The sequence below is a fragment of the Callospermophilus lateralis genome, chromosome 9, assembly GCF_048772815.1.
Source record: "Callospermophilus lateralis isolate mCalLat2 chromosome 9, mCalLat2.hap1, whole genome shotgun sequence".
Classification (NCBI taxonomy): Eukaryota; Metazoa; Chordata; class Mammalia; order Rodentia; family Sciuridae; genus Callospermophilus; species Callospermophilus lateralis.
The window spans coordinates 997,802-1,015,572 of NC_135313.1; the positions used below are offsets into that span (position 1 = coordinate 997,802).

General features: G+C 64.2%; 1 protein-coding gene across 1 annotated transcript in view; it reads left to right on the forward strand.

The window, feature by feature from the left end:
* Nucleotides 1-15,175, forward strand: part of Kif1a (kinesin family member 1A) — an 88,286-nt gene extending 73,111 nt beyond the window's left edge. The window contains exons 39-49 of the mRNA XM_076866347.2: nucleotides 6,248-6,362; nucleotides 7,008-7,141; nucleotides 7,852-7,913; nucleotides 8,247-8,392; nucleotides 8,961-9,161; nucleotides 9,504-9,581; nucleotides 10,155-10,279; nucleotides 10,740-10,892; nucleotides 11,374-11,566; nucleotides 11,921-12,039; nucleotides 12,383-15,175. Of these exons, the coding sequence (XP_076722462.2) occupies nucleotides 6,248-6,362; nucleotides 7,008-7,141; nucleotides 7,852-7,913; nucleotides 8,247-8,392; nucleotides 8,961-9,161; nucleotides 9,504-9,581; nucleotides 10,155-10,279; nucleotides 10,740-10,892; nucleotides 11,374-11,566; nucleotides 11,921-12,039; nucleotides 12,383-12,425 (1,369 nt within the window). The 3' untranslated portion in view covers nucleotides 12,426-15,175. The remainder of the gene's footprint in view (nucleotides 1-6,247; nucleotides 6,363-7,007; nucleotides 7,142-7,851; nucleotides 7,914-8,246; nucleotides 8,393-8,960; nucleotides 9,162-9,503; nucleotides 9,582-10,154; nucleotides 10,280-10,739; nucleotides 10,893-11,373; nucleotides 11,567-11,920; nucleotides 12,040-12,382) is intronic.
* The last annotated feature ends 2,596 nt before the right edge of the window (nucleotides 15,176-17,771 follow it).

Below are 17,771 nucleotides of genomic sequence, written 5' to 3' on the forward strand. Positions count from 1 at the left end.
AGCCCAAACTTTTGGAGGTTGTCCTTATCAGGTCACGGTGGTGAGCCAGTAAAGAGGGGCCTGACTGGGCACCAGGTGACTAGCTGAGGGCAAACTGGCCTGGAAGGGGCCCCCTGGGGCCGTGGGGCTGTGGCCTGCCCCCTGGGGCAGCACGGGGTGCACCTACCTAGGTGAGCACGTCTTTCTAAAGGCTGCTGGGACCTGGAGCTGGGTGAGGCAGGCCCTTGCCCAGGGTCAACTACAGAGGTGGCCAAGGAGGGGCACAGCCTGCACAGGCCTGAGCAGGGGCCTCCTCCCTCGCCCTGGGTCGCCTGGGGCAGGCTTGCTGAAGGAGGCAGCCCACTGCTGGTCCTAGAGGTGAGCTGGCCTGGCTCAGGCGTCCCTGTGCGCAGAACCCTCCGGGGCTGGAAACCCGTCTTCTGTCCAAGCGCTTGGCCGCGGCCTCAGCCTCCTCCCCGCTCCCAGGGAGATCTCAGAGTGATCTCACGAGGTCATGCGTCTGCATCTTGTTGGGTCTGTCCAATATTTAGGTTCCACTCCTTCTGTATGTTTGCGGGGTGCTTGGCGATCGCAGATAACCCCCACTGCCCACACCAGGGCTTCCAGGAAGGGTCAGGGTGGGGCAGGCCAGCCCTGGCACCTGGAAGGAGAGGGAGGGCCTTTCCTCCTCCGCAGCCCAGGCCTCCCCAGGCTCCTGCCCTCTGCTCAGCAAGGGTGGGGGCAGATCGGAGCTCTGCAACTCGGACCGAGCCTCCTCCCAGGGCCCAGTTCTGTGGGCCAGGGAGCCACTGTGGCGGGGAGTGCCGCTGCCCTGCAGGTGATGGGTGTGGGGAGGAGCCAGGTCCCCAAGGCCACCAGACTGAGCCCTGATGTGTGTAGGAACGTGACTGAGCGTGGAGTATTCTGCAGCTCCGGTTCCTTCCCGAGGCGGGCAGGACAGCTGCGGGCTCAGGGCGCCCGGGGTCGGCGGATGTGCGTGGAAAGCCCCGGGCCTGGTGCCGGGAACCCTGCTCCCTAACCAGCCTGGGGTGAACCTGTTCAGCCCCTGGGAAGGCCACAGCGAGACGCCGCAGGCCTTGTGCTCGGCCTCCGGGAGGCACGCAGGGCCAGGACGAGGGTGGTCCAGACCTGATCCATATCTCCAGGGAAACTTGTCGGATCTGCGGCCCATCCGTGCACCCTGCCCTGGGCGCCACGTCCTGCCTGCCCTGAGTGGAGGGTGGAGTGGGTGTCCCCAAAGGGCAGCGAGGTCCTCGTCGGCTGCTCTCCTGGGACACCATGGGGGGGCAGCGGCTCCGGCCTCCCCCCTCCCACCAGGCCTGGAAACTGGCTTCTGCCGAGAGGCTCTGCCAGCCTCCTGGGGAAAGGCCCAGACGTAGGTCCCGTGGAGACCTCAGGGTCCCCTCCTGCCCTTCCTTGCCGTGACCCATGGCATTCGCTGGCTCAGTCATCCGTCCCTGGGTCCTGCAGGCCCCACCTCATGGGCTGCAGGGCTGCATGGGAAGCTGCCTGTCCAGGAAGTTCAAAGCCTGGCCAAGGGGCTCACCCACTCCACCCTCAGCAGATGCTGACCCCATAGGCCCTGTCCTGGGACACTGCAGTAAGGGACAGGCACCCCTGTGTCAGGGTCCCAGTGCCCTGATGGCCTGAGAGAAGGCGGTGCCAGGTCCCTGGTGGGCAGAGTGCCCTGGGGAGCAAGGGAGCCGGGAGGTGAAGGGAACCCGATTGGGAGCCCAGGGGATGGAGCACAGGGAGGCACCCGCCAGGCCCAGCCACTGCCTTGCATTTGGGGGTCCCTTCTCCAAGACAGCAGCCTCTGCTGCCAGCCCTCAGGCACAGACCCTGGACAGAGTGAATGCTGCCTCCCACAGGTGTGCCCAGGGGTAGGAAGCCACTGCCCCTCTGCCTCCACTGCTGGACAGCAGCCTCCTGCCGGGGGAAGCCAGGACAGCGCCAGGCCCTGTTTCTCTGGCACCTGCTTGTTGCCCTGGCCTGAGGGGATAGGGCACAGCTCCCTCCAGCCACAGTCCTCCTGTCTGGCGGCTCTGCCATCTCTGACCTGCCCCGACCACCGAGTATGTGTTTCCTGCCCCGCTTGGCACTCTGCAGAGTGTCCAGCTTGTAAGAGGGGCCAGACGTCAGTCCCGAGCCCTCTCCACCCTCGGTGGGCTGGGCATGGTTTACTGGAAACAGGCCGGGACCCGGCAGAGGACATGGCACCTGTCATCTGCAAGTATCCAGCACTGCAGTGGGAACATTGGTCCGCAGTGGGCTGGGAGCGTGTCCAAGGAGGCGGAGCAGGGGACATTTTTGAAGGCAAACTGAAAACCCTGGGCTTCTGGTGGCCAGGGGTGGAGCCTGAATTGGCTCCTGACGCAGTGGAGGAGTGAGGACAGGGAAGGGGTTTGGGATGGCCTCACCAGAGGAAGGGACAGGTAAGAGCACTCAGGCCTAGGTTTCCCAGCTGTAGAACAGGCAGATTCGCAGGGTCTCCAGCATGATGGGCACCACAGAGCGGATGGGGAAGCCCTACAGGACAAGCCTGGGTCCTCTGTTTACAAGGACACCCCTCCAGTGTTTCTGCCTCAGTAGGTCAGTGTGCACACCTTTTTACAGTTGAATATGAGGATTTTAATCCATCCTGTTACTATAATGCAATATCTGAGGCTGGGTAACTTTTAGAGGAAAAAGGTCTATTTTGGTTCATGGTTCTGGTCTGCAGTCAAGGGGGTGCTTCTGGTGATGGCCTTCTTACTGGTGGAGTCCCAACGTGGCCCATCATGTGACAAGAGATAGGAGATACATGTGTGTGTTCTGGAACATTATAAAGCCCCCTGGGCTCTGCTGCAGGGCTGGGGCAGTCTGGGGCTCTGTCAACGGCCTGATCTAACCCTATCACCCCTGAAGGCCCGACTCTAACCACTGTGGTCAGATTCTTTCTGTGCTCTAATCCCCAGAGGGGCTGAGTTTCAACACTCTAAGGCTTGGGGGACATTCCCTCTGATCCAGTCTGCTGCAGGGGTTTGGCCACACTGGAGCCTGGCAGAGTGAGGGCTTCGGGGACGGACACAGGCCCCTTCCTGTGTGTATAGAGGTCCCCTGCGGGTCCTGAGCCCACTTGGGCAGTGGGTGCTCGGTGGCCTCTGAGGCCCTCCCAGACCTGCTCCTGGGGTTTGCTGTGGGGGGATTGGCCACCTCTCAGCTTCTCTGGGTCTTAGTTTGTTGCTCTGTGATTGAGGGCTGACCCTGGTCCCCACAGCCTGCCTGCACTCTTGGTGTGTCCCCAGGGGCTGCCCCTTGGTCACCCCTGCCCCACCCAAGTCCACCCTCTCTGGCTGTCACTCGGGTCAGGGTGCACTCTTCCCCTGCAGAAGCTTTGGGATCAGCCTGGCCACTGACCCTCGCCGCTGGTGTTCCAGGGTTTGCAGCCTGGGACTCGGGAGCCGTGGCTGGTGTGGGCTGCAGGCTGGTTGAGAGGCCCTGTGTGCTGTTCCTCCGGAGCAGAGCAGACGGCCTGCGAGGCCAAGGGCCGACCACCAGTTTGGAAGTGACCAGTGGGCAGTGTCATGTTGGACCTAGGTCCAGCTGACCATCTGGGTCCTGGGGGATGGTGCAGTAGTCTGGAAGACCCAGTCCTGGCTGTGGACATGGTCAGGTAGAGACCCCTCCAAGGCCCACAGCTGTGGAGACCCCGAGTCAGCTCCCCGAGTGTCTGGCTGGCTGCAGTCTGAGCTGCTCGATGCCCCGAACCTGGACAGGGGATCCCCCACCCAGGCCCCTGGCAGAGTCCACCCTGCCCAGAAGTAGCTCCAGCTGACACCATGAAGCTCCTGTGGTGTGACCTGCTCAGCGGGGAGGGTGAGGGCCCCAGGACAGGGCGGGCACAGGGCTCCGCAGGACCTGGGCGGCTAGGGCCCACAAGAGGGGCCATGCAGCAGAGAAGCTGGCCGGGGAGCTCGGTGCCTCTCAAGGCAGGTGGACAAAGGGTCAGTTGGTTGGGCCCAGCAGGAGACTGGGCTGGTGGCCCATGGGTCTGACCCAGGCACAGAGCGAGGACAGTGGCAGTCACGTGTGCTGGAGTCAGCCCCTCTTCTTTCCTTGGTCACACACTAGCTTGCTGCATCTGAGGACATCTGGGTGGAGTGGGGACAGTCACTGACCTGTCATACAGATCAGCCAAGGGTAGAGACGCGCTGGTGAACTCTGAGGCCACGTGGCCTGGGTGGCTCTGTGGCACTTGAGGTGGGCAGTTTGCAGGCCCTCATTCTGAGTCAGGCTGTGCTGGACGCCAGCTCTGGCCTGCAGCCTGGCCGCAGAGGGCCCTGACCTCTAGTCCAGCTGGGGACCCCTGGGCTCTGCTGCAGGGCTGGGGCAGGGCCTCTGCAGGGCCAGGCTGGGGCCGCAGGGGCGGTGAGGAGGCCAAGCGGGGTGACGTCTGACTCTCGCTCTCTCTTGTGTGTGCGTGTGTCTGGTGCCCCTCAGCCTTCCCTTCGGGAATGACACTAGGTACAGCCCACTCTTCTCTTCCTCCCGTGCTCTGTCCCCTCGGCCCTGACCACTCCGTTTCTCCTCCATGTCTGCCTGCTCTGTGCCCTCTCCTGGTTTCCCACTGTCCCCATCTCCCCTGGACCTCTCCCTGGCTCTGTGTGCCAACGGCGGCCCTGCCCTGGCCCTGACCCTTGAGACTCCTGTGTCCTGCACCCAGGCCACCTGTCCAGGAGACGGGGCAGTGTGGCACGTCGGGCCTGGCGTGTCAGAGCGTGTGCTGCTGCCCGCTGTCTGTCAGTGTGTCTGCACAGGCCCTGCGAGGGTGCTGCTGTGGGAAGGGGCACGTGGGTGGCCGTGGGGACTGAGGTGCCCTTCCCCAGATGAGCACCTGGCCTAGGAGGGCCCCATCTGCAAGCAGAAGTTGCTGGATACAAACTCCGCATCTGAGGCGTCTGAGGGTCACAGAGCAGGGTGGGACCCCATGGGGGACACAGAGTCCTGGCCTCCTGGGGCTGCCCTGAGCTGCCCTGGGCAGGGCCTGGGGGCCACTGGCAGACATGCTGCTCATGGCCTCTCCAGATTAGAGCAGGGACAGGGCAGAGTCCCTGTCCACGCCTGTGCCACTTCGCAAGACGCCGCTGCCACCGGCCTCCTGCTTCCCACTCCAAGCATCCTCCCTGGAGCACTGGTGGAGGGCGAGTCGCCCGTGGGGACATGGTCCTGGAGGTCTGGGCAGACCGGCACCGTCCTTCAGGCCAGAGAGGGCCAGGGCAGCTCCTTACTCAAAATGAGGCTGTGATGGCCCAGGCTTCTGCCCCTCCCTCCTTCCTCCTCCTGTCCTCCCCTCCTCCCTCCTCCTGTCCTTCCTTCCTCCCCAGCCCTCCTCTCCTCCCTCCTCCCTCCTCCCGTCCTTCCTTCCTCCCCAGCCCTCCTCTCCTCCCTCCTCCCTGGCCCTCCTCTCCTCCCCAGCCCTCCCCTCTTCCCTCCTCCTATCTTCCTATCCTCCCTCCTCCTGTCCTTCCTTCCTCCCTAGCCTTCCCCTCCTCTATCTTTCTGTCCTCCCCCCTCCCTCCTCCTATCCTCCCCTCCTCCTTCCTCCTATCCTTCCTTCCTCCCTAGCCCTCCCCTCTCCCTCCTCCCCTCTCCCTCCTCCCCTCCTCCCTCCTCCCTCCTCCCTAGCTCTCCCCTCCTCCCTCCTCCCTAGCCCTCCCCTCCTCCCTCCTCCTGTCCTGCCCTCTGCCCTCCTCCCCTCTCCCTCCTCCCTCCTCCCTCCTCCCCTCTCCCTCCTCCCCTCTCCCTCCTCCCCTCCTCCCTCCGCCCTCCTCCCTAGCCCTCCCCTCCTCCCTCCTCCCTAGCCCTCCCCTCCTCCCTCCTCCTGTCCTGCCCTCTGCCCTCCTCCCCTCTCCCTCCTCCCTCCTCCCTCCTCCCCTCCTCCCTCCGCCCTCCTCCCCAGCCCTCCCCTCCTCCCCTGTTCTTTCTGGCTCACCATCGAGGCTCCCTTCCCACCTCCCCCCTTCTCCTCCCTCCTCTCATTCACTCACTTGGAGCTGAGGGGACCAGGGATGGCCACACAGGAGCTGCTGCTCAGCCTCTGACTTGAGTCAGGAGGGCCTGTCCCCCCGCCATTGCTGCCTGGGCTCCCGGACCTCTGACTGCAGCGGCTCTCCCTGCCCTTGCTGCACCTGTCTGTCTGCATGTCCACATCCCATTGGGAACCCCCTGCACCATTATCTGTGGCCTTTCTTCTGCTTCCTTCCAGGACCTTCTACCAGTTTGAGGCCGCCTGGGACAGCTCCATGCACAACTCCCTCCTGCTGAACCGCGTCACGCCCTACAGGGAGAAAATCTACATGACCCTGTCCGCCTATATTGAGGCAAGGGCACTCCCCAAAGCTGGGGTGCAGGCAGGGGGCTGTGGGGGTGCTTGTGAGCCCTGGACAATCCCAGCTGGCCCTGTTCTCAGAGGACAGCCCAAGGCCTGAGTTGAACCCAGGTGCTTCTGATGGCCCTGCTCACAGCTGACCCCTCCGCTGTCCACGGCGGCGGGTTTTGTCCTTGAGATGACAGTGCAGCTGTGTTCCAGGGGCTCAGAACCAGGGGCGCCCCACTTGCACGGCCCTGCTCCAGGGTCTGCGGCCCACAGCCTCTCCTTGAGGCCCAGCTGGGGCTGGGAGTGGGTGTTTCTAGCTGGTTCAGGGGGGAGGGGCGGCTATAAATGGGGCTGTCTGTGGCCACCTCATGGGTGGTAGCTAGGTCCGCCTGAGAACAGTGGAGGCTGTGCCCGCGGGCACGGGGCACAGGGCAGGTTCCCAGGCCCGTCACCTGCTGTGAAGTGACGTCCTGTGGCATTTCAGAGTTAAAACGTGGGTCCAGCGGGTCTGCTGTGAGGCCCACTGAGGTTCAGGGCCAGCCCCACCCAGCAGTGAAGTGGGCAGGCCTGGCTCCCTCCCCCGCAGTGGCTCAGGGCAGGAGCAGATCCTCCCAGGGACCCTGGGCCAGTCCGCTGTTGCCCACTGCAGATGGAGAGCTGCACCCAGCCCGCCGTCATCACCAAGGACTTCTGCATGGTCTTCTACTCCCGCGACGCCAAGCTGCCGGCCTCACGCTCCATCCGAAACCTGTTCGGCAGCGGGAGCCTGAGGGCCGCAGAGGGGTGAGCCTACAGGGGCGGGAAGGGGAGCTGCCCTCAACTCTGCAGAATGCCCTGGGTGTCCTCGGTCTGATACTCATGGGAGGGCCGGAGAGAACCTGGCCAACTGGCCATGGGTAGCCTGTGCCCTGCGTGGGGGCACCCCTGCACCCTGCCAGTGCCTTGCTCCCGGGACCACAGGGTCTGCACTGCTGGGACTGCCTGCTACGCAGGGCAACAGGCGGGAAGTGGGGCCCTGGACAGGACTTTGAGCAGGACGTGGCCAAGCGGGTCCTCTGGGAGGCTGCAGTGCCCGAGGGCACCGGCTCAGGCCGGACCTTGCTTGCACTCAGCACTTCCTGCGTCCTGGGGGTGGAGGACGAGCCAGGACATTAGGGCAGTGAGAAGGGCTGTCCTCTGCAGGCCTGGGACTGCTGACCCTGCAGGCCTGTGGTCACCTTTGGTGGGTGTTCCCATGGTCTGCTTCATGTACCCAGTGTCCAGGCCCCTCTGGGCACAGCCGGAGCAAGCTTTTGGGGGTCAGGAAGAAGTCTGGGGTGGAACTGCCTAGGCAGGCTACAGGTCACAGACCCCGGCCGTCAGCACCCGTGACAGGCACCTAGATGATGTGGTCATAGGCTTGTGCCCAGAGTGTGTTTGATGGTACTGAGGGTCAGCTGTCTATCAGCCTGCCAATCCCCATCCTGGTGACCATGCCCTCCCCCCCGCCGTAGCAACCGAGTGACTGGCGTGTACGAGCTCAGCCTGTGCTACGTGGCGGATGCCGGCAGCCCAGGTAGGCCACCACCCTGCTCCTCTGCTGGGCCGAGGCAGGTTCCTGGGATCACTGGGCTGCTGGGTCTCTGCTCCACTTGGGGTGACCTTAGCTAAGCTGGGTCCCTTACCTGCAAAATGCAAGTGCTCACCTGGAAGCCCCTGGGGTCATTCTCAAATGGAGAGAGTGGGGTGAGCTGGCCCTGCGGCTGCCAGGTCTGAGCCCCAGGGCCTCACTGCTGACCTTGGAAGCTGACCTTGATCCCGAAGGGAGGGGTTTCAGGGGCTGGGACTCCCTGGTGGGTGGGAGAACCTGGCGGCCCTCCGGAAGGACAGAGTGCCTGTTCTTGGCCAGGGATGCAGCGGCGGCGCCGGCGGGTGCTGGACACCTCCGTGGCCTATGTCCGGGGTGAGGAGAACCTGGCTGGCTGGCGGCCCCGGAGTGACAGTCTGATCCTGGACCACCAGTGGGAGCTGGAGAAGCTGAGCCTCCTGCAGGAGGTGAGCCCCGGGTCCGCCCAGGCCCAGCGGCACCATGGCCCTGTCCCCAGAGTGAACTACACAGAGCAGATGCCCCTCGGGAGACGTGGGGTGTTCAGACAGGGATGAGACAGAAGTCCAGGGAGGATATTGGGCCTGGCGTCTGTTGCTCTGGGCAGGGACATCACCTCCAAAGCCAGCTTGGGCTGTCCAGTGTGGCATGTCCGTGGGGAGACTGAAGCCCCATGCCCCAGCCAGCCTTCTGTCCTTTCCCAAGGCACTAACACTGCAGAGTGGCACCCTCCACCCCAGGACCCAGAGAGGGAATGCACGTGTCCTCAGCTCCCAGCTGGCCCAGCACTGTGGCCAGGAGGCTGTGGACAGGGAGGGCAGCCTGGGAGGGGCTGGGTCCCCCAGGCCTTGTGGCCCTGGAGTCTGCCTGCTCAGTTCACGTGGAGGGCCCCCAGCCATTCCCCAGCCAGGGCCAGACCCTCTGGGGCTGACCAGAGAGCCCGCTGCTCAGTGGTGCCGCCTGGGCTGGCCTTGCCCCTCACGGGCGTGGCTGCTGAGTTCCGTGTTCCTGCTGCAGGTCGAGAAGACCCGTCACTACCTGCTCCTGCGGGAGAAACTAGAGACCACCCAGCGGCCCGGCCCTGAGGTGCTGTCCCCCGTCTCCAGTGAGGACTGTGAGTCCCAAAGCTCCTCTGGCGCCTCCTCCCCACTGTCGGCCGAGGGCCCACAGTCGCCCCTGGAGGCGCCCAGTGAGAGGCAGCGGGAGCTGGCAGTCAAGGTAGGTGGAGCCCGCGGGTGGCACCCAGGCCCATCCCTGGGACTGGCTCCAGTCAGAGTTCAGGAGCGGGGAGGGTGACGGGCCTGAGCCCCCTCTAGCCGCGCCCATCGCACTCTGGAGAGGGGAGTCGGCTGGGGGCCTTTTGCTGTCTCGGACCCCAGCAGCGACCTGCCCTCTTGGGAACCCCCAAGCTGGTGAGGAGCACACAGCTCCATGCAGCTGGACCATCTGTGGTTGCATGGACCAGTGGAAGGTCTCCTGCACCCGCCTGACCGGCCATGCTTGGGCTCGCCCGTCTGCCCACCTGCATGCTCTCTGACAGTGCCTGCTCTCTGCCCACAGTGCTTACGTCTGCTCACGCACACGTTCAACAGGGAGTACACCCACAGCCATGTCTGCATCAGTGCCAGCGAGAGCAAGGTGGGCAGGGTTCCAGGGCCACCTGTGGGCCCTTGTCACCAACAAGTCCCATCCTTGTCAGGCAAAGTCATGAAGGGTTTTCTGAGGGGCACCTCGTAGCTGAGCAGCAGGCACCCCAGGCCGGGGGTCCTGGGAGGATGGTGTGGTCCTGGCCCCTGCTGTCTTCCCATCCCTTTCACCGGGGCCCTTCCTCTGAGGATGCTCATCCTGCAGGCTCAGTCCCCTCCCAAGCGAGGCTGGTCTGGTGCCTCACTCCCGCAGCCTCCCAAGGCTGCCCTGCACCAGGTCAGGCGAGCCTTCTGCCTGGCCCACGGCCTTCACCCGGCAGCCTCCCGGGGGCCACATGCCACAGAGGCTGTGGAGGGGGCACCTGGAGCTGGCCCCACACCTGGACCCCACCTAGGTCAGCGCAGATCTGAAGCTCTGGGAGGGGCAGGCAGGGGTGTGAGGGGCTGGGAGAGGGGCGTCTCCAGGGCAGGGGCACCTGAGCTGAGGCTGGGGCGAATCGGGAGGTGGTGTCCCAAGCAGAAGGCAGGATGCAGCAGAGGCCCTGAGGAGGACTCTCTCCCTCAGCTCTCTGAGATGTCCGTCACCCTGCTGCGGGACCCGTCCCTGTCGCCTCTGGGAGCAGCCACGCTCACCCCTTCCTCCACCTGCCCCTCTCTGGTTGAAGGTCGCTACGGTGCCGCCGACATGCGGTGAGTGAGCCCGGGCTCCTGGAGAAGCTTCCGTACCCCAAGCTGGGACTCAGGGGCATAAGGACGGAGAAAGTGGGCAGGGATGACGGAGGGCCTGTGAGTCAGAACAGAGCTCAGGAAGTGCTCGTGGGGAGAGCCGCCTGGCACAGCCGAGGGACCGTGTGCCCGGCACCCTGACACTGCCAGCCAGCCTGCGGCACAGCGTCCCGGAGGAGCCCCTGCCCGGCTCCCTCCACTGATGGCGGATTCCAGGGAGCTTGACTCCTGTTTGAAATACCTCTGGGTCCCAGATTGTCTTTACCAGAAAAAAGGGAGGAGAGAGGGTCTCGACCCCACACCCCTGAGACAGGCTTCACGCAGCCTGCTGGGCTCCTGGCTCCCGTTGTCACCTGGTCCCTGAGGGGATGGCGTGGCCTGGCCAGGAGCCTGGCAGCAGACAGTGTGTCTCCCTGCTTTCCAGGACCCCACAGCCCCGCTCCCGGCCGGCCAGCCCAGAGCCGGAGCCAGTGCCAGAGGCAGACTCCAAGAAGCCCCTGTCCCCGGCGCGGGCCACAGAGGCCGATAAGGAGCCCCAGCGCCTGCTGGTCCCCGACATCCAGGAAATCCGAGTCAGGTATGTGGGCCCCACATGGAGCTGCCCAGCGAGCACACAGGGCAGAGCCAGGGGCCAGGCCTCAGGCACACACCCTCACCCACGTGCAGGACAGTTGAGAACCAGGTCAGGCAGACCCCTGGACCCAGACTGGGGACCACTTTGTTCTAGAGGGGTCACCCCACCCCCGATGGTCCTGGTGCTGCTGTGGCAACATGCAGACGGGGGGTGGGGGTGGGGGTCCGAGCCAGAGCGGGGCCTAGTGTCACCGGGCAGTGATTGGCAGCTCCAGGGCTGTGTCTGCTCTTCAGGTCTCGCCATCCACAGCTGGGATGTCCTCTGAGCCCCCAGAAACGGCCAGAGGTGGGCTAGTGGGTCTGGTCTCCGGCCTCTGGCCCGCTTTCTCCTGGGCCTGGCTCTGGGTGGGGGGCCGTGACTTCTGCGTTTGTCCACACCACACCTGGCTGCCGGGACGTGAGCCAGCAGGTGTCCTGCCCCACAGCCCGATCGTGTCCAAGAAGGGGTACCTGCACTTCCTGGAGCCGCACACAGCCGGCTGGGCCAAGCGCTTCGTGGTGGTGCGACGCCCCTACGCCTACATGTACAACAGTGACAGGGACACGGTGGAGAGGTTTGTGCTCAACCTCTCCACGGCCCAGGTGGAGTACAGTGAGGACCAGCAGGCCATGCTCAAGGTGCGCCGGTCCCCGGGCCTGGGGCCCCCACAGGGCGGGGACAGTGGGGAGGAACTGGGCCCGGCCTCTGTGCCCTGCCCGGGCTGCGGCTCTGTGTCCTGTGCACAGAGATGGGACCTGGGGCTCAGCCCTGCTGCAGCTCAGTCCTGGTGACCACTGTTGGTGATGAGTGTGGTCCCAGGGCAGGGCAGATATGGCCAGTGGCCCATCCTGTCCTCCTGGGGAACCTGTGGCATGTGGCTCCCGCCCTGGCTTTGTTCCGCCCCTCCCCGAGCCCCACCTCAGAATCCCCAGGTTCCTTCTCAGGAGTGGTGGGTGCCGGCAGGCTCCTTCTCACCACGGCCTCCTTTGCAGACGCCCAACACGTTCGCGGTGTGCACAGAGCACCGTGGCATCCTGCTGCAGGCCAACAGTGACAAGGACATGCATGACTGGCTGTACGCCTTCAACCCCCTCCTGGCGGGGACCATCCGGTACGGCTGTGCCCGGGCCCTGCCAGCCAGCACCTCTGGGGCGCTAGGCAGGGCCGAGCTGCTTCTGGATCCTGTGGGGGTCCTGAGGGGGTGGGCCTACACTAACTGGGTGGGCCTTGATTTGTGGTGGTGTGCGCGCACAGTCAGGCTTGGGGACCCGGGCCCTCCATGTCACAGACAAGGGCCTGGTGGGTGTGGGGAGGGCTGAGGCAGCACCAGGCCTCACCCGCTGAGTGCCAGGGCCTGAGCGTCTGGTGGTCCTGGGCTGCCCTTACGCCAGGGGCTTGACGGACGTGGCGGGGGCTCAGTCCCAGCGTGACACCCCTTTCTCCTCCCTCTGCAGGTCCAAGCTCTCCAGGAGGAGGTCTGCACAGATGAGGGTCTGAGCCAGAGCCCTCCCACCAGCCAGCACTGGCTGTCCCGCGCCCCATCCCCGTCTGTCCTGTCCTGCTGCCCAGCCTTCCCCTGCCAGGGAGTGCCGGGCCTGGGCCTATGGCCAGCTGTGCCCCAGGGAAGCCTGCACGAGTCCTTCTTTCTTCTTCCTCAGCTGCTCTGCGTGGGGAGAGCTGGGGATCTGAGGGAGGCCAGAGGGCACAAGACCCCGTGTTGCCGCCATTCTAATATTTTTTTAAGCATAGACAGACTTATAATTAATATACAGTAGTTAGTGACGTGGAGACAGTCCTGAGAAATTAACTATAACTGTGTTCTATTTATAAGTATTTATTTCTAATGCCTCCGAGCACACCTGTGAGCCCCAGAGGCCACCCTCCCTGTTTGTGCCCTCTGCATCTCCAGCCTTAGGGGCAGAGCGGGGGAAGAGGGGTTTGGACGTGGGACCCCCGGTTGGCAGACAGGCACTCCTGGGCCAGGTTTCTCTGAGCCTCCTCCAGGTGTGTGGGGTCTCCAGGTGCTCAGGTGGTGCCAGCAGGATTGGGAGGATGAGCGGACCTGAGATGAGACCATGGGGGCCAGGAGGGAGGAGGCCAGGGTGTCCGTGGCGCCAGGCTCACCAGTTGTGTTCGGACTGTCGGGGTCAGTGGCTGGGTTCAGACACAGGGCTCTTGGGCAGCAGGCCAGGTCAGCATTCAGGGTGTGGGTCCCGGCCTCCAGGGCCTCCCTAGTGCTGTGAGGACGCAGAGCGTCAGGCTGCTCTGGGAGGAAGTTCTGTGATTGGGAGCTCCTCACACACACCCTCCTCTCCACCCCAGGGAGCAGATTCCACGCACGGGGCATGTCTTGGCAGGTGGGCGAGGGCAGATGCCAGGCTGTCTTGGCTGTCCAGGGTTCTTCTGCACCTGGGGAATTCCCACTCACAGGCCCATTTGGAAAAACAGAAACCAAACTGCAAGTCCCCTAACCCTACAGCCCACCTGGACCAGGCTGCTGTTGGGGCTGGGCACCTTCCACCCCCTTGCCAGCTCCTGCTGCTTGGTCCAGATGAGCCAGGGGGTCAGAGGTTCCCCATCAGCCCAGGTGGTCTCTGGATGGCACTACCCTGACTTGTGAGCTCAAGCCACTCTCGGAGGGAGAGACTAGGTGTGTGGGCCTCTTTCATGCTGACAAACAAGTTCAGGTTTTCCTTGGGGAAACCGTCCAGGCCTCTGGACCCTCACCCCAGGCCGCAGGGCTCAGGGTGAGTGGTACTGTGGAAGCAGGATCTGAGCCTGCAGCCAGCACAAGACCAGATGCAAGCTCAGACGGAGAGCTCGTCCTCCCACCGGGCTCAGCTGCAGCAGGGGTGGCTGCCTCGTCCCCAGGGCCCAGGGCCTCTGTCGGAGCGTCAGGTCTTAGGAAACCACAGCGGTGCAGTGTGGGCCACGCAGCGCTTTCTTTAGAGGCTCCTTGAGGACAGTGCCATCCCAGACTGAAGTAGACCTTGTGCAGAAACCAGGTTACAGCCCTGTGGACCGTGGGGGCAGTGGGCTGAGACACAGCATCCAGATGGCACTCACTCTGGTACCCGTGAACCCCTCGAGGCAGGGCGGGTGGGACAGAGCACCCGGGACAGAGCACCCTGCTCTGTGTTGAGTTGGATTTCAAGGCCACACCCTTCACAGCAGGCTAGAGGCCAGGCCCACCACGGCCACTCAGGTCAGCCAGCCTGAAGCCGTGGCCTCGGAAAGGTCTGGGCCCCCACCAGCGGGTGTCTGAGGCCAGCCAACCTGCAGAGCACCTGCTGCCTGGGGTCAGGCTGAGGGAAAGGCCAGGAGCCTGGAGCCCTCTGCATTCAGAGGACCCCCCCCCCATGAAGGCCTGGGCGGTGCCATTTTGGCATTGGCGGGCACTGAGATGGGCCCCTGCCCTGTGGGCCGTCCAGAGTCGGTCTGCAGAAACAGGAGATGCCAAGGGCAGTGCGTCCACAAGGTGGGAAGCCTGGTTTCTGTTTGCCCACCCTGCCCGAGACCACCCACGTACCCAGCCAGCTGAGGACAGTTGCCCCCACCCCTGGAATGCTGTGTCCACATCTGTGCCGTGGAGAGACCCTTGGGGTCTTCCCATCCTGTGAGGCGGAGGGGAGCGCCTGGTCTGGCTGTGGCCCCCATTTCTTGCTGGTACGGAGGTGAGAGGTCGAGACAGCCATCTCTCCTGGTGGTTTTGTTCTAAGGCTTAATACTGCCCGGCTCTGGCCTTGCTTTGGCCTGGGGGAGGCCGGCTCCTGGGGTCCTGTGAGGTTGAGAAGCCCAAGTCCTCCTGCTAAGTGGTCCTGCCGGCATAGCTGCCGAGAGTGGCCTTCCACATCCATCCTGGTCCCTGGAGCCCGGGGCACCTGGGTCCTGAACGTGGTAAGGTGTGCTGCGAGCGGGGTGTGGTGCTGGTCCCGTGCCAGCTCGGCCAGGTCTGGGGCCCCAGAGGCACCCTCCTTTACCCCTGCAGCCCCAGGTTGGACAGAGGCTGTGACGGCCCCGTCTCTGCCCGGGTGTGCTTCCTGTAGTCGGTCTGTTCTGAGTGCCTCTGCAGCTTGGAGGCTGCGTCCCTGGCTTGTACATATGTGATTGGGACCCTGTGTCAACTCCACTACCCCGACGTAGCGACTCTCCCCGTGTCTTACCTGAGTGTTAGCTCTAGGCCCCTGTACTGTGTGTGCATCACGGCTGTGTCCAACTAGGAAATAAACGTGGCTCTACGCAACACATACCCGTGTCTCAGCTGTGGCTTTGTGTCAGGTCTGTTGGGGGGTCACAGGGGCATCTATTTGGCACAGTCCAGAGATGGCATCTGCTGCCCAGTGGCCAGGCAGGGAGGGGCTGGCTTCTTGGGGTGGAAGGGGCAGGGTTGGGAGAGATTTGTGGGGTGAGGTGCAAGGGGTGCTGTCTTTGGAGCCCACCCCCTTCTGAGCCGCCTGGGTGCCCTCACCTGTGGGTGCCAGGTTCATGCTAGGCCATTGCACGGCCCCTGAGGCAGCATTTGGGGCCTGGGCCCCTCAGGACCCCAGCAGGGTGGCCAGGCTCTGGGACCAGAGCTACCCCAAGTTTTGGTGTGAGGCCATTGCCCGTAGGGCCTGGTCCTGCCCGAGGCCACGGTGGGAGTTGGGGCGACTCCCACACTGGCTGGATCCTGTCCAATCAGGTTCCCCCCAGGCCAGGGTTCAGCTCCCCAGAGAAAGAACATGGTTCAGGGGACACGGGAGTCTCCTGGCCAGGCAGGGCTGGCTCAAGGTCACTGCCACTCAGAGCACAGGCCATTCTGAGAGGTCAAAGCCAGCAAGACCAGGTCTGGGCTCAGGGGCTGCTCCAGGGGAGTGGTCAGGCCAGCCTCCTGCTCAGGTGTGTGGTGGGCTCCTCCCTGGCCCTGGCCCCAGGGATGCAGATAGGCCAGGTGCGGGGCAGCCCATCAGGTCGTGGGCAGCAGTACCAGGAGGGCTGCTGGACACAGGGCATGTGGCTAGGCCTCGGCAGAGGGGCCCGGGAGCCGGTCCTGGTTGGGGTGCTGGTCCCCTGCCTGGGCCAGCCTGGGCTCTGCACCCTGAGTGTCCTGGGGGCTGTGGGAGGTCACCTCCCTTGCTGGAGTGATGTGGCCTCCCCTGAGTTCAGAGTGACTCTGCTCTGAAGCAGGGCACTGGGCCTCTGGGCCATGTTCCCAGTCCTTTTGATTCTCCCTTTGTGACAGGAGAGCCCCTGTGCCCGCCCAGGCAGAGCCCTGGCTTGATGCACTTCCCACTCTTCATTTTAAAAATGATTTTATGATGATTTGTTGCAGGGAAGTCAGAAAAAACTGCAAAAAGGGTTTATTTTCAAAATTTTGCAATAATGGTAGGTTCACAGGAAGTTGAGACTACGGACCTTCACCAGGTTTCTCAGAGCTAGAGACTCCCCTGCAAGTGGCGGCCTCCCAGACAGACAGTGGTCAGCAGGCCCATCAGCCCTGAGAGCCCTCCCCACACAGACACGGGGCTTCTGACGCCCAGCTCTCCCCTGGTGGTCAGCTGCCCCCAGCACAGGCTTCTAGGTGCTTCCAACCCTCCCTGGATCCTGCAGTCACCTCCTCTCCCCCGTGGGGCAAATCAGATCCTACCAGCGAGGCTCCAGGAGGTGCAGGACAGCGGTGCCCAGCTGAGCACTGCCCAGGGAGCTCAGCCCCTGGCCAGGGCCTTGTGCGTGCAGACATCCAGGCGCGGGGGCTTGACAGAATAAAGACCCTGTCGGGACCAAGGCAGCTGTGCCGTCTCTAGCGCTGCCCCACAGCCCCTCCTCAGGGACAGTGAGTCTTGCCATCCTGGGGACCCGCCCAATCCAGAGTCTGCCTTCTACAGCAAGCTCCCCCTCTGGCCCCGCCAGCACTGCCAGAGCCCAGGCGGAGTCTCTCCCAGAGCCACCCTTTCCAAAACCTCACGACCTCCCCTGGGCTCCCCTCACCCTGCTGCCCGCTGCCGCCTGGCCTGGTGGTGCGGGCAGGGCCTGAGCACCTGGACGAGTTCCTGGTGCTGCCATGGGATGCACCTGTGGGGCTGGACAACTAGGTGGCTTTCATGCCAACCACCCTGCAGCTGCCTGCGTGAGCCCCCAGAACCTGCATGAGCAGGCCCCCATCCCTGCAGGTACAGCAATGCCCACTGTGGCCTGGCACTCTCCCTGGGCCCTGACCTGAGGCCTGGCCTGGACCAGCCCCTCTGCACCTGTAGCAGCCTGACCACCCCCAGGCTGCAGCTTGCCCAGCACCTCTGCCTGCTCCCGTTCTGGGCACAGGGGTGGTGGCTGGTGTGACCCGGGATTGCAGAGCCCTGGCAGGGCAGCCACACGGGCCGGCTGCAGGCTGCTCCCCAGCGCTCCCTTAGGGACCTGGGCTCCTTGTCACCCCCTCCCCAGGCTGTCATACCAAGCAGGGGAAGGGAGAGGCTGAGGCTCCTGGCCAGCGGCCTGGTGAGGGGACTTAGAGGGGTGAAGGGGCAGCCACGGGAGGGGCCGGAGGACCTTTCTCTGTCCCCTCACTGGAAGGCGAGCAGAAGAGAGGCCTCACCAGGTCCCCAGGGAGACCCTCCCCACAGAGCAGCCCGGTCAGGGCTGCTGCTCCCACAGGACAGAGTGGGACATGGCACAGCCCTGCAGCCCTGCCCTCTCGGATGGGACTCTGGGGACCACAGAAGGGGACCTTCATCCTCTCGTGGTGGGAATTCCCAGATCAGCTCTGGTGTGAGGGGGAAATGGTGGAGGCTCCACGGTTGGGGTTCCATGGGACAATGGGGTGCCCCTGGAAATTATTCTTGGAGATTGACAAGGTTTCCTGTCTTTGGG